Source organism: Odontesthes bonariensis, chromosome 24, assembly GCF_027942865.1.
Source record: "Odontesthes bonariensis isolate fOdoBon6 chromosome 24, fOdoBon6.hap1, whole genome shotgun sequence".
Classification (NCBI taxonomy): Eukaryota; Metazoa; Chordata; class Actinopteri; order Atheriniformes; family Atherinopsidae; genus Odontesthes; species Odontesthes bonariensis.
The window spans coordinates 5,865,114-5,881,447 of NC_134529.1; the positions used below are offsets into that span (position 1 = coordinate 5,865,114).

Below are 16,334 nucleotides of genomic sequence, written 5' to 3' on the forward strand. Positions count from 1 at the left end.
CCTTATCATTAGGAGAGTGTCGACAGGAAGGAAGAACTCCAGCGGGGGTTATCAGTAAGTGTGGGTGAGACCGCAGACAATGGCTCATCCGTCCTGTACATATAGATATGTATCAGGAGGGGTGCACTTACATTAGAATACTTGAAAATGCTGGACTGGGCGGCTTGGTGACCATGTTTTACACATTTTTGACACTAACTTGACGTTCTAAAGTCAATAAAAACATGAAAACACTTGGAATTTGCTCAGATAAATAGATAAATAGATGGATAGATGGATAGATGGATAGATACCCGAGGGTTTGTCAGTGCTGTGTGGCATTCAGCACCTGGTAGCTAAAGCGTAATTAGGGGGAGGATATGACAACAGAAAACAATCATTTCCTTGCTGCTTCTCCGCTGTTGTGGATGTAAAGATGTGGGATTAAGATTTAATCTTTAGGCAACCAAATGACACAACAGTGTTCCTTTTTTTAACCTTTTATTTAGCCAGAAAAAGCACAACTCTTGACATTTAAAACTGCTTTTAATCATGCGACCTGCGCATGATTCACATGCAACAAGGATAAACTACGGAGAGAACAATCAACACAACTAGAGGATGTAAAAAATATCTTAAGAATCACGACGAGCTGTTGATTCCCAGAAGAAGAAGCAGCATATTTAAAAGCCTTTTTCCCACCGCTTCAGTTCAGGCTTTGGGGATAGTTAAAAGGAACGAGTCACGGGAGTGAAGACAATAGTTTCTTTAAGGTTTTTAGGGATGTATGTCTGGAGATGGGGTGTAAGGAGACCAAGAATAGCTTTGTAGATACAGATATACCAGTGTTTGAGTCTCCGGGAGGTCAAAGCAATACATCTGAAATGTGCAAACAATGAACAATGGTGAATAGGAGTTTTAAGCTTTGGTAGGCTATATATTTTCATGAAGAATATGTCTTACTTCTACAATGACTAACCTGAACATCACAAACCGTGAAAACATAGTGCTATGCTTATTATAAAACCCATAACCTACATCAGTGTCTGCTGTTATAAAACTTTTATCTGCACAATTTCACTCATTATACAGAATAAGAACAAAAAACTGTGATAAGATTTCAACAAACTTAATAACATACAAACATAAGATATAAAGATGAGGATAAAAAGTTTTTAAACTGATAAGAAAAGACAAAATCTGTGTTTGTTAGCTGTTAAAATACAAGGAGAAGCATGAAATACAGCCAAACCAAGGAAACGTACCATTTCAGGTCTTATAATTCTCTGCATCTGGGATATTTAAATCCATCTGTATCAGAACACGTCTTTACGTTCACATACATGTATATATGTAAGAAATTTACAATTGGTATAACACAGGAATGATGAATAACTTGATTTTTTCTATACAGAAGGTTTATTTTTATGTTCAGTAAGTATTACCCTGGTGGAAAATTACAAAAAACTGCACGTAAACTATTTTCATAACAATTTTCACACAATTTAAAATAACTGTACACTTCAAACTAAAGTTATCTGCAGTTATAAAAGTGTGTTTAACTCAATATTTTTTGTTAAATATAGTCTTGTATTAGTCTTGTATATAGTCAAAATTGAACTTTTAGTACATTATAAATTACATTTGAGTGTAATCGTCACTTGCACTTGTATTTCAACCCTTAAAGTTACTATTAGGGACTGATTTTTAATCATGTAAATGCCCCAAAAGTAAGATTTTTGCATATTAATAGTAAAATAAAAGCGTTTTCATGCCATATTGCCTTAATATCAGTGGCAGTTTTGCAGTTACTTTTTGTTTACTTACAAAACAAAGGGAGTAAACTTTATTTTACTCATCAAACATGTGCATTAGTTCAGTTTTTCCACTTTAGCTCGCAAAAGTACAATAAATACTCTTAAAAACTAGTTGTTTAAAATAGAATAGAAATAGAAATAGAAAAATACTTTATTCATCCCCCAATGGGAAAAATTCAAATTAGTCAAATCGCTCAAAAAAAATTAATATTTACAATGATTGTATATTAACAACAACAATAATAATACCAATTCTAATAAAAATACTACTACTAACTAATAATAATAATAATAATAAATAACTAAATAAAAAAATAAGAAAAAAAAAAATATATATATATATTTTTTTTTATTATACATATTTATATATAAAATATAAAAATATAATATATATAAAAAAAGCAGTATAATTCAAGTTAACTAATTATTACCACAGTTTAAGTTGACTAAAGATTAGTCTGACTGTTAGTACGCTCCGATTTGCTAAAATTTAAGATACTTTGCGCATTTATTCTTCAAAAATTAAGGTAAACAATCGTTAAAAAGGTGGATTTAATAATACACGATGACGTAATCCGTTTCGCTACTCTACGTGCCTGCGGTTTAACCCTGTAGCGTCATGAGTCACGTTGGCCGGACACGAAACAGTTAACCACCGTGCGCGTTCTCAGAGACACCGCGAGAGCGCGCAGAGGTGCATCGCGAACGCGAATCAGAAGCAGATCAGACAGCAGGTCGGTCGATGAGCTGCGAGACAGACCGCTCAAAGTCCCGGTAGACAGGCGGTAGACCTGAACCTTTGGTTTCTGTGGCGGCTTCTCCTTTTTCTGTGGACTATCGTTCCCGGACGGTTTATCCCACCGGTACACACACCGCTTTGGAGAGGGTCTTGAAAGGCAGTCCACAATGTCGGGGAGCAGGGAGGAGGAGAGGAGGAAACTGGCCGACATCATCAACCACTGGAACGCCAACCGGCTCGACCTGTTCGAGATCAGCCGGCCCACAGAGGTAGGAGACCGGCACGGAGCGGCAGGGGAGGCCGCGGACCCGCCGGGGCCTCTCACGGGTGAAATAAAGCTGCCGCTGGCTGATACATGGGTTGGAAATGTTGAAAGTCAGGTTGTGTTGTGGGCAGCGTGGTTAGTTGGTGGTGAGTCCCCCCCCCTCCCCTCCTCCTCCTCGTACGTGAGTGCAGCGAATGAATGCCAAACTCAATTGAAAAAAAACGGGTAATTCACTAAGTAGTACTATACACACTTTGTTTATCATGGGGCCCTTAATGTCGGCTTAATTTTGTGGCTGTCATGGTGAATAATCAAACAAATTGATACATTTATCCTCAATTCAGCGTTGTTTTTTTTTATTATTGAAAGAAACATGTTACACTAACCTAGCTAGCTGCTAGCTACCGCCCACAACTGTGTGTCTGAGTGTAGCTAACATTTGATCCTTGTTAAAGTTGGCAGCTTTTTACTTTGAGCTTATGAGATATGCCGAATTGTAGATTAACATTATCACTTTAATAATTTATGTTCAGATATAATTGTTGAAAATACGTGCGCGTGTGATAAGAAAGTCGGCACTGATTTGCCAGATTTTGCGCAGCTAGCTCGTAAACAAGCTCATTATTGTTAAACAGAAGAAACGGAGGAGCGTGATAATTGTTGCGTCGCATTTAAATGGGAACGAAAACTTGTAAAACAGCCATCTGTGCCGGTGTTAGCTGTGTGTGTGTTTGTGTTTGCGTGTAGCCGACGTGCAGCGGAGACCGCAGTGGCTAACAAACCCACGAACACACTGAGGCTTGTTTGATACTCTGAGCAAATGGATAAAAGCTTAAAGTATTAGCAACTAGCCGGGTGTGAATGCTTCGTCCTGGATGGGCACTCCGAGCACGAATGGTGCTCTCCCAGAAGCCATCCCGCTCCCTGTCAGAGCAATAACAGGCCATGTCATGTCCTGCTTTGTCCTCAGACTACAGGAGCTAGCTTGATGCGAGCTGCTTGTGTGACCAGCAATAATTTGACCCTGCAACAACAATGAGGAGAAGAGCTGCGTGGACTCGGGTTGTGGTTGTTTACTAATGACTCCACAGGATGTGAAACAGGTCCTTAGAGGCTCCAGCTTTGTGATATCTGTAGTCCAAGTTGGTCGGTATCCATCAGACCCCTTCCTCTGACTGTTGCATCTTCTGAGGAAGTGGTTTTGATTTAAAAGCTTTGATTGTGTTAACAGCAGTTTTTCGGCGGGCAGCCAACCCCCACCTTGTCTTGAGTAGGGGTGTAAGGCTGGTGGTGGGGGTCACAGGGTCCCCTCTCTTCTTCTTGAGCCGATTAATTAATCGGGCTTGAAGCTGGAGTTGTACAGCACTGCACACACAACCTCAATGATTAACCCATGTGCAGAAGTTCCCGAGGCTGTAATTCTCTCACGGTGCGTTGCTGCTGGAGCGTGCTCGGCGTCTTGTCCAGCAGAACATGATTAAATGTAAGCAGATGCCTGGCTGTCCTTGCTACGCCACACCCTCCCGCCCATATGTCAGCTGGTGGAGCCCCCAAGCTGCACAAGTGTCCTTCAAATTGTGTGTCCGAGCATGAGATGTGCCACGCTGAGAAAACTTACAGTGCGATCTGTGATTGACAGCCATTTTAGATTTGATGCAACGCACAAAAATCTGAATTTCTGACAGTTTTTAAATGTGACATCTCTTGAATTTCACACCAAACCCGCCACCGAGAGCAGTTAGATCATTCGTGTGATCAGATTAGCCGTGGATGGCTGATTAGTCTGGACCAAAGGTTCTCAAACTTTTTAATCTTGCAAACCCAAACCGAATAAGTCCCGCTGGGGCACTTATGGTGGGCTCATTATAAAATAGCAGGTACCTCGATCACATGGAGACTCGCAGTAGGCAGAAATGTGGAGCTTATTTCACACGCTCCGCTGAGCTCAAAAGATGTGGCGCAATAGTTGAGCTTTGTTCAAATGCGACCGCAGAAACGGCTCGTCTTGTTTGGATAACGAGATTATGAGAAAGTTAACCTAAGCACTTATTCAGTGGACAGGGAGTATATTGGTGGACACTTCCAAAAGTAGCTCCTGTGAAGCTCGCTGTTGTGAATTGATGCTCCTGCTCAGGCTGCATCATCGACGTCAGCTGGCTTTGGATACCTTGAAGTTGAATCTAAAATGAGAAAATAGCGAGCGTCGTCCTTCAGCGTCCCGTCTACCCCTTCAACCATCATATAAGTCCTCAACTCCCACTCAGGATTCATCTCATGCCTGCATGCTGCAGTTGACGGTAAACGTCCTCTCATAAAAGTCCTGATATTGATTTTTATGGACAATGATATGGCTGTACACCTAGCTAATCTTGTTTCTTAGCATTTTATTGAATTATAATTACTGTAAGTCAACTGAAATCATTGCTATTGACTAAAATTCCTGTCAGCATGGTTAGTTTTTTTTTTTGCCTTATTTTTTGAAGCCTGATTTATTATTTTTTTTATTTTATTTATTTATTTTAATCTTCTTAAAGACTTTTTTTAAAGAAAATATTAAATAAAATATGAATCAAAATGTATAATTCAGAAATGAACAAATTAAAATAGACCCACTGGTAACTAGGTTGTTTTTAAGTTAAGAAAGGAAAAAAAAATAATAATAACTGTGCTCCCTACCCCATCCCCCTTTAAGGACTACAGATAGAAAATAGCACTCCTGCTAAATCCGATGTAACCATCTTGTTGTTGTTCTTCATGAAATGGCAATGATTAATGGTATTGTATGCTGTCCTTTAAATAAACTCATTCATTCATTAATTTTTTGAGCTCAGAGAGTGTGAAAGCTGAGCCAAATAGAAAAGTCTTCCATTGCCAAGTTGTTTCTAAAGTGACTGTCGTGGATGTTTCGTTCTATTTGAACCAAAGGAAGGTGACGATTGTTCCAGATAATAGTCGGTTGTTTGAGTTCAGGCTTCTGAAAAGCTTAACTTAAATGGTTTTTTAGGTTTTGATGGCGGCAGACGCTCTTGGAAGTATGAGCATTTGTTCTGATTATGGACACGAGTGACAAGTTCAACTCCATGATGTTCAGTTAATGATGTTTTTAAATGTTTTTTTTTAGCCTTTTTCACATACAGAGCTTCTTTAAACATTTGTTCAATCAGACAGACGTCACTTTTGTGAATATTCCTCACAGCTTACCCAAGATAAATGGGAATAGACGTATGTATGTATGCGTGTGTCTGACAGAGAGGCAGAAAATGAAGCCAAATGAGAGCCTTTGCAGCAGAGTTTTCCCCCAGTCATTTGGCTCAGGTGCTGTTCCTAATAATGCTAAAGGAAAAGCACGGAGCATGCTAAAACGCCTGGCTGTAAATGTGACTGCATGCAGCTCAGCGTGCTCGGAAAGTTGTTGACAAGATTGACTCGAGTACAACTTTTGTTACAGAAACACGCCCAGTAAATCTGAGGAGATGTTTCAGAATCCAAAGGGTGGTTAGAAATGCTTCCAATTTTACAAATTAGGTCCATATTCTCTTGTAAGACGGTGCAGCTAAATGCCATAAAGCTAATGTGGGAACAACATCGTTGGAGGCTCGTCGTACGGGACAGGCACACCGTGGCTTTGGAGCAATGATAAAGTAGATTATGCATATTTCTTTACTAATGCACCTCTAAGATTAACTGTTCTCTCGGGCAGTTTGCATCCAGCATTACAATTAAGTGCAGAGATGTGGCAGTGACGGCGCTGTAATTAACAGGTAGTGCTCTTTAACCGTGTAGTTATTCATTATAGTGTCAGTGAGACGGATTAGATGTTTAGTAGGTAGATATTTTTATTGGTCGAGCAGTTTGAAGCTGCTTAATGTGGAGGAAACTTCCTGAATAAGTGTCATTTTCCTCATGTAAATCGGGTCGTATCGGGAAATGTTTGTTGTTGAAGCTGAGGGGGATGCGTCTGTGTGAGCTGGTGGTAGGACGGTTTTAAAGCTCCTCCATTTGTCCTCAGTGCAGATTGAAGGAATATAATGTCCACTTTTCTCTGAATCAGTGTCAGTTTATAGATTAGTTGCATGGAGCATCCCATCGCCGGGTGTCTGCAGGAGCTTAAAAAGACAGAAAGAGTTTTAGATCAAAATGTAAGGTCTTTAAAACAAAATGTGTTCCCTTAAATAGATGCAATAGAGCTTTTAAGCTGCAGTAGAGAGTGTTTGTCGTGCTTTGTTTAGTTAAACGGAGCAGAAACTGTAGTCTTTAAATGCTTTTCTTTACAATAAATAGCCCATGGAGATTCATAACTTTGCAACCTTTCAGCATATGACTTAATTTGAATCTGAATCTGTCCACTGAGGTTTTTTTTTTTAGGGACATTTCCAACAATCAGGTGGTGGAATTTAAGCTGCATGATTAAAAATGTAATCTTTTTATTGCTGTAAATACGTTATTTTTAAAGATGCTGTGACATTCCCAAAAGTCACGTTCTTCTTGTAGCTCAAAAAGCTGGAAACACTGTTGACTGTTTGCAGGACTAAAGAGTCCAGGTGACCTCACAGTAAGAAACTTTCACTGCCTGCTTGTGCAGCAGACTCTCATTGTTGCTTATTCTCCTTATATGGGAAACAAAAAACATTAGGATGTTGGACTGCGAAAGCCTTTATTTGAAGTCATAGAGGCTTCCTGTGTATTTAAAATGCCCTCTTTTAGCTGCAGTCCTGTGTTCGACCACAGGAAACATAGCAATTATCCTTTTTTTTCCACTAAATGGTTTGTGCCCATTTCATAAAACTCTGGTTACCGTTGTTTTCTCCTGGTACGCTTTGGCAGAATTTGAGGTAAAAGCTGGTTACTAGCAGGAAGCTCCCGTGGGATGTGAAATGCAACATATAAGCAAACTTGCCATGACATCAGTGACCACTCCCTCCCTTTCCCTGCTGCAAAGGAAGCAGGAAACTTAACAGGAAGTGTGTGTTTTTTGGAGATAGTGCGTTTCCTGTCGTCTAGGTGGAACGGCTATGCCGTTTCCAGAGCAATGCAGGATCAGATTTTCTTTTTATTTCACCCGTTATTTGCAGATTTAAAAAAATCTCCAGTATAGCTTCCTTAGTTTCCACCTAAGAAACCAACAACCAAGATTGCTGTTGCAGAGGAAACTGCTTTAGGGTCTCTGGTTACCTATTATTTGTTCAAGTGACCGATTGATTTATCTAAACTTTAGCTAAAGAATCTAGGCCCTGATCTTACTCATCACCGTCCATCCTCTTGGTTCATCTTGGTTGGATGTTTTTAGCCCTTAAAACCCACTAACGCCTGCTAACTTCTGGCTTTTGAGTGCAGTGTAAATTGTTAAATCAGTATTCAGGCCCATGTCAGATGCCTCTGCAATAGTCACATGTATTTATCAGCTCCGGCTCCAGTTAGCATTGATGGGAACACAAAACCTGGGTACAAATGTTATTTTTAAGGAGGCCACCATTTTTTCTGGCTATTTAGCGGTCCAATTAAAACCGTCTTATGAGGAACTGTTGTCCAGCCTAGTTGGTGATGGTTCCTGGTCTGGTTCCCAGGTAATTTAGGGTTAACGTGTTACTAACTTTAAGAGGTGTGACCGCATTTAAAAGGCACTACTTTTGGTGCAGAAACTGCATTAAGGATGAGGATCCGTGATTTCCTTTTTTACTTTAGCTGCTGTTATTGTGAGAATAAAGATAGTTTGATGATGAACAGACACCCTGTGAACAAGGTCCAAAATAAACATCTACCAAGAACCAAATGCAGGTAAAATAAAACTGAGCCCGTGTACAATAAGTATTGGTTATTCGATGTGACCCTCGCTGTCCACCAAACGTATAAGTGGCGTCCGTTAATCAAAGCGTGGCGGCTTGTTGTCGACAATGAAAGCTGGAGTGAAACGACACAAAGTTCACAAGGAAGTTGTGCGTCTGTTGGTGACGTAATTCAAAGTAAATCATTCATGATGCAATTTTTTCGAGCTGGCAGAACTAGTTTGGGCTGTTTAAAACCAACTATCTGCACTTTGTATGAATAAAATCGCATTACAGTTGACTTTGTGGGGTTTAAAAGATAAGATAGACCTTCATTCTTAATTATAATATAGGATGAAAAGGAGTTTCTTTCCACAAATCTATTGAACTCTGGGCTTTATATAACATATTTAAGAAAAAACACCTACTGCACCTATGCTTTAATGGACATTTTTCTATAAAAACACAAGTTTTTCTGATATATTTCTGAGACACATTCTTTTTCCTGACATCCACGTACATATTTCTTAATGTACAGGCACAAATATCCTCCTCCTGTGTTCCTTGAACAATGAGACTTAATTTAAAAAGCGGCGGACTAACCTTAAATGACGACAAAGCGGCCGTTTGTTACCGTTTTTGCTGATTAAATGGATGAAGTTAAGTGCAGTCTGAGTTTAGGATGCAGGATTTAAGATGTTGGATGGCTTGCTGGTGCTTCACTCTGTGTCAGCTCGACTTGGACCGGTTTTCAGCCGCAGACGCTGATATAAAAGCTGGGCAGAGGCCTGGTTAACGGAGCTGCGAGCCTCGGCTGCAGTGACGGCGCCATGAGGTCACTCGCACACTCGTCCAGTTTCTGACCGCTGTGTGCATTTATCTGTGTTTGCATTGTTCCTCTGTCCCCTCACAGGCCGCACCCTCCCTCCTTCTCCTCCTCTCCGTCCGTCTCTTCTCTCATCATGTCACGCCGTTGCTAACTGGCAGCGTCACCACGGTAACGCCGAAGCTGTGACGAGGGCACGCTACAGGAGCTCATAAAGAGAGGCCTCTCAGCCGCGCACGCTCTGCAGTTGACAGGCCTTTTTGCACCGTGTGCAACATCAGGGATGTTGAGATCAGGGCTGCAGCGGACCGTTATTTATACGATCGATTTAATCCAACTGTTTAAACCATTCAGTGGTTTATTTCTTAAAGAATGCAACAAGTTTTAAGTGTTGAACTACGTGTCAAAAGAGCAGAAACTCAGTGGAGACACTGTAGCTTTGACGTTAAGCTAATTCTCTCTTTTCCTTTGTTTGAAATGCTCCCAAACTTGTGACACTTTTCCTCTTTATCTCTGATTCTGCTGCTCGTTGTTTTCTCCGGTTTCCTCCATCGAATCGGCGGCTGCACGAGCGCACGTCGATGCGACCGTAACAACCGTCCGTGTGAGTTAAACGATGCTTCAAAGCAAATACTCGAGGATTTTCTTATAATTGAGTTATTCTTGGCAGGAGCTAAAGTGGCCATAACCAGTTAGTTTGTGGGCTGTGCACATTTACTTTTCCTCTAACAGACAAACCAACGTGGAGTTGGTGAATAAAGACAAATGGAGGCTCATTTGGCTGTAGTTGGGAAAGAATTTGAAGAATCTTGAAGCGTTATCGGTTTCCTGAATGAATGCAAACACAGTGGCATCTTTTAGGCCTCGTCCTCTACGCCGGTAGTTTCGTATTACAGATTTATCTGCTCTATCATGCGAAAACACTGCTTTTGTTCCCTGAAAACGAATAATTTTGAAAACTATGCTGTGGTTACAGCGTTGTCATGTGGAGGTTTTTGGCTCTCGTCTCGTTTCACCATGATAGTGCAGATCCTGACCCTGTTTAAAGGGCTATTTACATTTAAAATGCACGTGCAGGTATTCACCAACTATAGTGAGGACAGAGACCCAACTGTCTTAGCAAATGAACATCCAATATGACACCCGATGCCTTTGGATTGTCATTAAAAGTGTGCGCCCACTGTACCTTGAGTACAATTGACTGTTTCTGTGGCGCTTTTTCTGTAGAAGATCAATTCTATTTATTGTTTTTGTGAATATTGAAGAGAAAAACCCCCTTGTAAATGTGGCCAGGGCTTAAATCTGGACTTTCTCCATCCCATGAGTACTTTTGAATTAGCTGCTTCTTGTTTAATTTCGTCTTTAGCCTTAATTCCAGCTGCTTCTATAACATTTGACCTCGTAGACTAGTTTTTTCACAGCAGCAAATGCTCCTCTGGGTGCCCTGCTGGCTGGAGATAATTCTGCCTCTGCATGTGTCTGAGAGTCCACTTCCCCGTGCTCATCTGCAGAGCCCATCAGCCCAATGAAGCTGTAAATGTCCCGCATGGCACATTTCATGGCCGGCATCTGTAGGTGTGTGTGCGCATGTGTCGGAGCAATCAAACCGGAGCGCTTTTGTTACGACGCAGGGCGAAAGATCACGACCACAAGTCTTACAGACGCTCCGGCGGAGTTATGGCTCATCTCTGCAACTCGCACATGAATACGTGCACATCCTAACATGATTTGATGAGTGACCTTGCAGCTTACTGCCCTGCTTGCCAACATCGCAGTTAGTCCCATGAAAACATCTTCATGCTTCTCGCTGCTTCAGTGGTTTGTGGTTTAAACATTAGCTTGTAGGTTGTCATAGTCGCTTAGTCTGGACTAGTTCTGCTGTGCATTTTACTCTCAAAACTCCAGACTGTTTTTTTTCTTCATTCAGACAAATGAGATCTCAATTACATTACTGTTGTCGTGCCTGTAAGTCTGTTCTTGAAACACTTAGAAGAAAAGCTCACAAATAATAGAGTAATGCATCATGAAGTACTGCTGCTGAAGGCTGAAAATGTAGAAAATAAACAGGCAGGAGTGGTTTTTTTTGTCAGGCTTGTTTGCAGCACGTTTGTATCTTTGTATCTTATCACCGTCCGGCTACATAGCTCGCTGTATCAGCTGTGATTAATGCAGGGGTCCGGTGGCTGCCGGGGTCACGCCGGACAGCCAGGATATTCATCATCTCCACCCTTTTCATGCAGCTTGCTCAAGGCAGGACTGATGCACCGTCTTTGAGCCGACACAGCACAACGCAACGTTTTTACCAACAATGCTGTCGTCACTCAGCTTTTCTGCTGGGTTGCTTTTTAAGCACAAACTCCGCTGAGTCGAACTACAGTTACAGCTCGACTCGACCATTTAATTGGGCCGCCGTCTTTGTCCGAGTACACGTGCAGGGGTGGGGAACCGACTTATTTACTGAAATATGTCAGACTGAAACAGCACAGACGTCGTCTTTAAGGCTGTGTTCGAAACCGCATACTACATACTTCCATACTGCATACTCATCGATCAGACAGTATGCAGAGCGTTTACCCACAATGCATTTCGCTCCTGCCCGAGCCGAAATCAGCCGGCCTGAAGCTGATTTCCCTTAAGCTCTAAACTCTGTAAACTTTAGCAACATTTGAAACATTTTCAGGTGAGAAAGTAGTCGTTTAGATCCCCAACGTGTTGAAAACCTGACAAAATACCGGCTGTTTACAATTTTGTTCCCACGAATTCGGCGCTACTAAAGCTAGCCGCAGTGAGCAACGCACTTCCGGTTATTTTCCCAAAATAAAATACCCGTTGCCTTTTATCATAGGGAAAGCCATTACGATACAATTGGTGCTTTTGTTTTGAAAACAGGAAGTGAACCTACCCTCGTTGTTGCTAGCTTAAAACTGCCGTTTTGACAGGAAATGACGATCGGCGACGTCACGTTACGTTGCATCTTGGGTGGTTTGAGTATGAGTAGTAACCTCATGATGCATACCCAACATTTCGGAGAATCTAGTATGCATCCGGGAACTTAAAAAAAGTTAAAGTTAGTAGGAGTAGTAGGAGTAGTAGGAGAAGTATGTGGTTTCGAACACAGCCTAAGTTACTTGAATGGTAAATTTGTCAGGTTTTATTAGAGCAGAGCGACCGTCTGGAAAAGCTTTGAGTGACACGAAGTCTTAACGGGCTGATTGATGTATTTCACCATCTGACAAAAGAAGCTTGTTTCTACAGAAATTTATCTGTGTTAATGTTCAGTTACACTGACAAAAAGATTGAACTAAGGGAGCATACATGCAGAGTGTGCACATTTAGGTGTAAATCAAGCTTGGGCTGCACTATCTGGGTGTCTAATTCCAGTTTTTAGAAGCTTGATTTTGTGCAATTCATGTTCACACATTTTTAAAGTCCGGTGTTGGTCAGACTAACACATTAATTTTGATAAATTTTTTGTAGTTTCATCTAAGCGTGCGTTATTGATGCAGCACTGAGCCTATTTATTTATTTATTTATTTATTTATTAGGAGCTCCACTTCAGTCTCCTACTCATGCATTGAGCTTTTGTTTGTCCCATGGATTAAATTTGACAATTACTGTTGATGAAAGATTTTATTACTGTGTGACTCGAAACAAAAATGACAACATTGACTTATCTATAAATCCACTGATTGATGTTTTTCTGACAAACAAGGGTCCATCGTAGCAACATTTTAGTCCAATAATGGTTCCTTTAGCACATAGATTGCACACATTTTTCTTCAGCTCTTGATTGACACCTTATTTCAAACTGTAGGAGCTTTAATATCCTGTCCACAGGCTGTTCTGGGTAGTTTTTGTTTAGAGTTTCCGGGGTTAAAATGTGGCACAGCTGACAGCGAAACTACTGTAAATCTGCTCTGAAGGATGTAGTGGAGTGATGAGTCTGGAGAGGAAATATCAGACAAAGAGAGCGACATTTCTGGACCGCCTGGGGCCGTTTATGGGGAGCGCCTGGCTGTGCCAAAACATGTGCAATATTCACTTTTTTTGTGCTTTTGTTATCAAATTTATGACAGGCTTAGGCTGTGGTATGCATTTTTCAGCTAATAGCTCACAAATGTACTCATATAGTTGCACAAAAAACCCAGATGGATGCAATATTTCTTAATCTTTCTCTCTGTCCCACAAACACTTAGTGATTTATTTATTTACTTTTTTGACTGTTTGTGGGAAAGTTTAAGCATTTACTGCAGATGTTTCTGTTTATTTTAACAGAATGAGAAGAGGTTTAAATATATTCTCTCTTACCAATATAGAATAGAATAGAAAAATACTTTATTCATCCCTCAATGGGGCAAATTCAAATTAGTCAAGTAGCTTGAAAAATTATTAATATTTACAATGATTGTATATTAAAAACAACAATAATAATAATACCCATTCTAATAAAAATACTACTAGTAACTAATAATAATAATAAATAATTTGCAAATAAATAAAAAAACAATCAATTAATAATAATAATATAATAATAATAATGAATAAATATAGTTTTTGTTGTATTTTTTCCTATAGATGTTGGGTCTTGTGGCCTTAATTTACAGCAGAGAGGATGGGGAAGGTGTCCCGGGGAGATGTGGATGAGCTACCCATCTTAGCATTAGCATGTTTTACAGTGGAAACCGCTTATAGTGATCACGTTGGTCCAGAGCCAATTTGAACGCTATAAGCGGTTGATTACTAAAACCGAATTTGTATTACAGTACAGGTATTTCACTTATTTTTTTATGCAGAATATCATCTAAATGCCATTTGTATCGTTTTTTAATGAGAAAAATGAAATGAAACGGATAGCTTCAGCATTTACTGAATTTTATTATCATGCAAGTTTAATTACAGTACTGCGCAGTCCGCCGTCGTTTGCTGCCCGGTGTCAACTCGTTACGTTAGCTAGCGAGGCAGAAGCAGACGTCCAGAAAGGAATCAAGGGAGTAAAAAATAAAATGGCTACACGTAGTTTTTAAATTATTTTTGCACGTTTACATTCATAAAATGGCCAAAAATGAACATTATAATTGGATTTCTTGATTACTATAAACGAATTATTTAAACAGCATTTGTATAGAAATGATTCTGTCCCAAGCCTTTTGATCTATATAAGCGGTTTCCACTGTAATGCAATATTAAACTGCTCATTTAGTGAGCGTCTTTACTGTAATGCTTGCAGAACAGAGTTCTGTTAACATCTTGGCAGACTCCTCCTCATTCCTCAGCCTTTGCAGGCTACTGTTTTTTGTTTTTTTTTATTTAACCATTTTGTTTAGTTTGTAAAATTTACGAGATAATTGATTCTCACTTTAATTCGCAGGTCCTTTAAAGCCTTAAATTACAATCGGCCCATCTTCTGGAATCTTTGCTCTACTTTGAAGGCAGTTAATTTTCAGAAATGGGCCTTCAAAGTGTGATCAATATATGTTAAATTGCTCCCTAAAGAAGCCTCCCTAAGCAGTCCGGAATAACACATCAGCATCGTGTCTCTGTGTGTGTGTGATTGAGGATCCATTTGAGTGATGTGTGATGCTGTTTAGGGTTCCCACCGGTCATGGAATTACGGGAATGCAAATGGAGTTTGGAGTTGAGCATTCCAGACAAAGAAGGTCAGGTAACTCGATAGGCTCTCGGAGGAAATCTGGGAATGTCGGGGATTCCTACGAAGAGAAATATTTGAAAAAAAAAAAAGGGACTTTTGGCTTTTGGGAGTGTTACGGAATATGCATCAAGTCCACATCAGGAGTTGGTCTCGCTGGAATTGGTTGGGAAGCACCTGTGGTTCATAATCCTGGTGCGCTCGCCCTCCTTCCCTCCGTCAGATGCACATTCCTTCTCCGTGATTCGGCCCCTCTCTTATCCATCTTCTTTCTTTTTCCTGTCGTTCTAAAACAAGCCGTGTATTGTGTGTGCTCAGCAGAGCAGCCCGCCCTCAAAGCTGCGTATCGATGTGAGTTAGTGAGTGTGTTTGTCCCAGCCAGCCCGTCAGACCATGTTAATCCCCTCAGAGGCTCGGCTCACCTCCTCCCCCCCCCTCCTTCGTCTTTTTATTTATCCTCCCTGAGCCGCCATTGGTTTGCGTAGTCCTCTCAGCCACCTGATTGGCTCTCCCGTCTGTCGGTCACGTCCAACTCGTGTCCACGCGTCCAACCCTCCCGTTGACCTCACAGGATCAGACGGCAATCAGGCAGGCACCAATTACTACGACTGTTTGGCACAGCCCACAACCAGCTCCCATGGTGCTTTGCAGCACGTAAATGTCTGAGCCCTCAAGGAGGGAAAACAAGGAAGTGGAGTAGTTGTTAAGCCCAGTGTTTGCTACAGGTTGGCAGCGTCCATGTGGTCAGACTGAGGGCAGCAGCTGTAGAGCCGCCACCAAACAAATTAAACTTGAGAATCTAAATGACGGACAGGACTTGCAGACAGCAGTGGTCAGTGACGAGCTCTCGATTCTTTCGCTCCCCAGCACTAAAGACCAACTATTCCCATCAGACTGCCTGCTGGAGGTCCCGTGGGAATACTTCAGCAAATCAGTTTCACATTTTTTTGGGTCTGTCCCTCTGTGGCTCCATTTTGGAGAGAGATTCTTGGGGTCCTGGAGACCGTTTTTTAAAAGGAAAATGTTTCTAAACTTCAATGTTATGTACCTGAATACACGAAGCGGGACAAATACCTTTTGAGAGTGTTGTTAGTAGGATTTAAAAAGGCTCTGACCAGAAAGTGGCTTAAGAAAGAAAAAACAACAATAAATGTGTGGATTGATGTCATATATATGTTATGGAGAGAATTATGTTGAAATTAAGAAAACAAACTGATATTTTTGAAGAGAACTGGTCAAAATAGCTCAGCTATGTGTCAACTGTAAGACCTGATTTCATATAGATCGATATAGATCTAG

The 16,334-nt window shown here is 40.8% G+C and overlaps 1 protein-coding gene across 19 annotated transcripts in view; it reads left to right on the forward strand.

Moving 5' to 3' along the window:
• The first annotated feature begins 2,489 nt into the window (after positions 1–2,489).
• Positions 2,490–16,334, forward strand: part of afdna (afadin, adherens junction formation factor a) — a 104,852-nt gene continuing 91,007 nt past the window's right edge. For all 19 annotated transcript variants that reach the window (XM_075458713.1, XM_075458719.1, XM_075458721.1 and 16 more), the window contains exon 1: positions 2,490–2,804. In XM_075458713.1, coding sequence (XP_075314828.1) covers positions 2,703–2,804 — 102 coding nt within the window. In that variant the 5' untranslated portion in view covers positions 2,490–2,702. The remainder of the gene's footprint in view (positions 2,805–16,334) is intronic.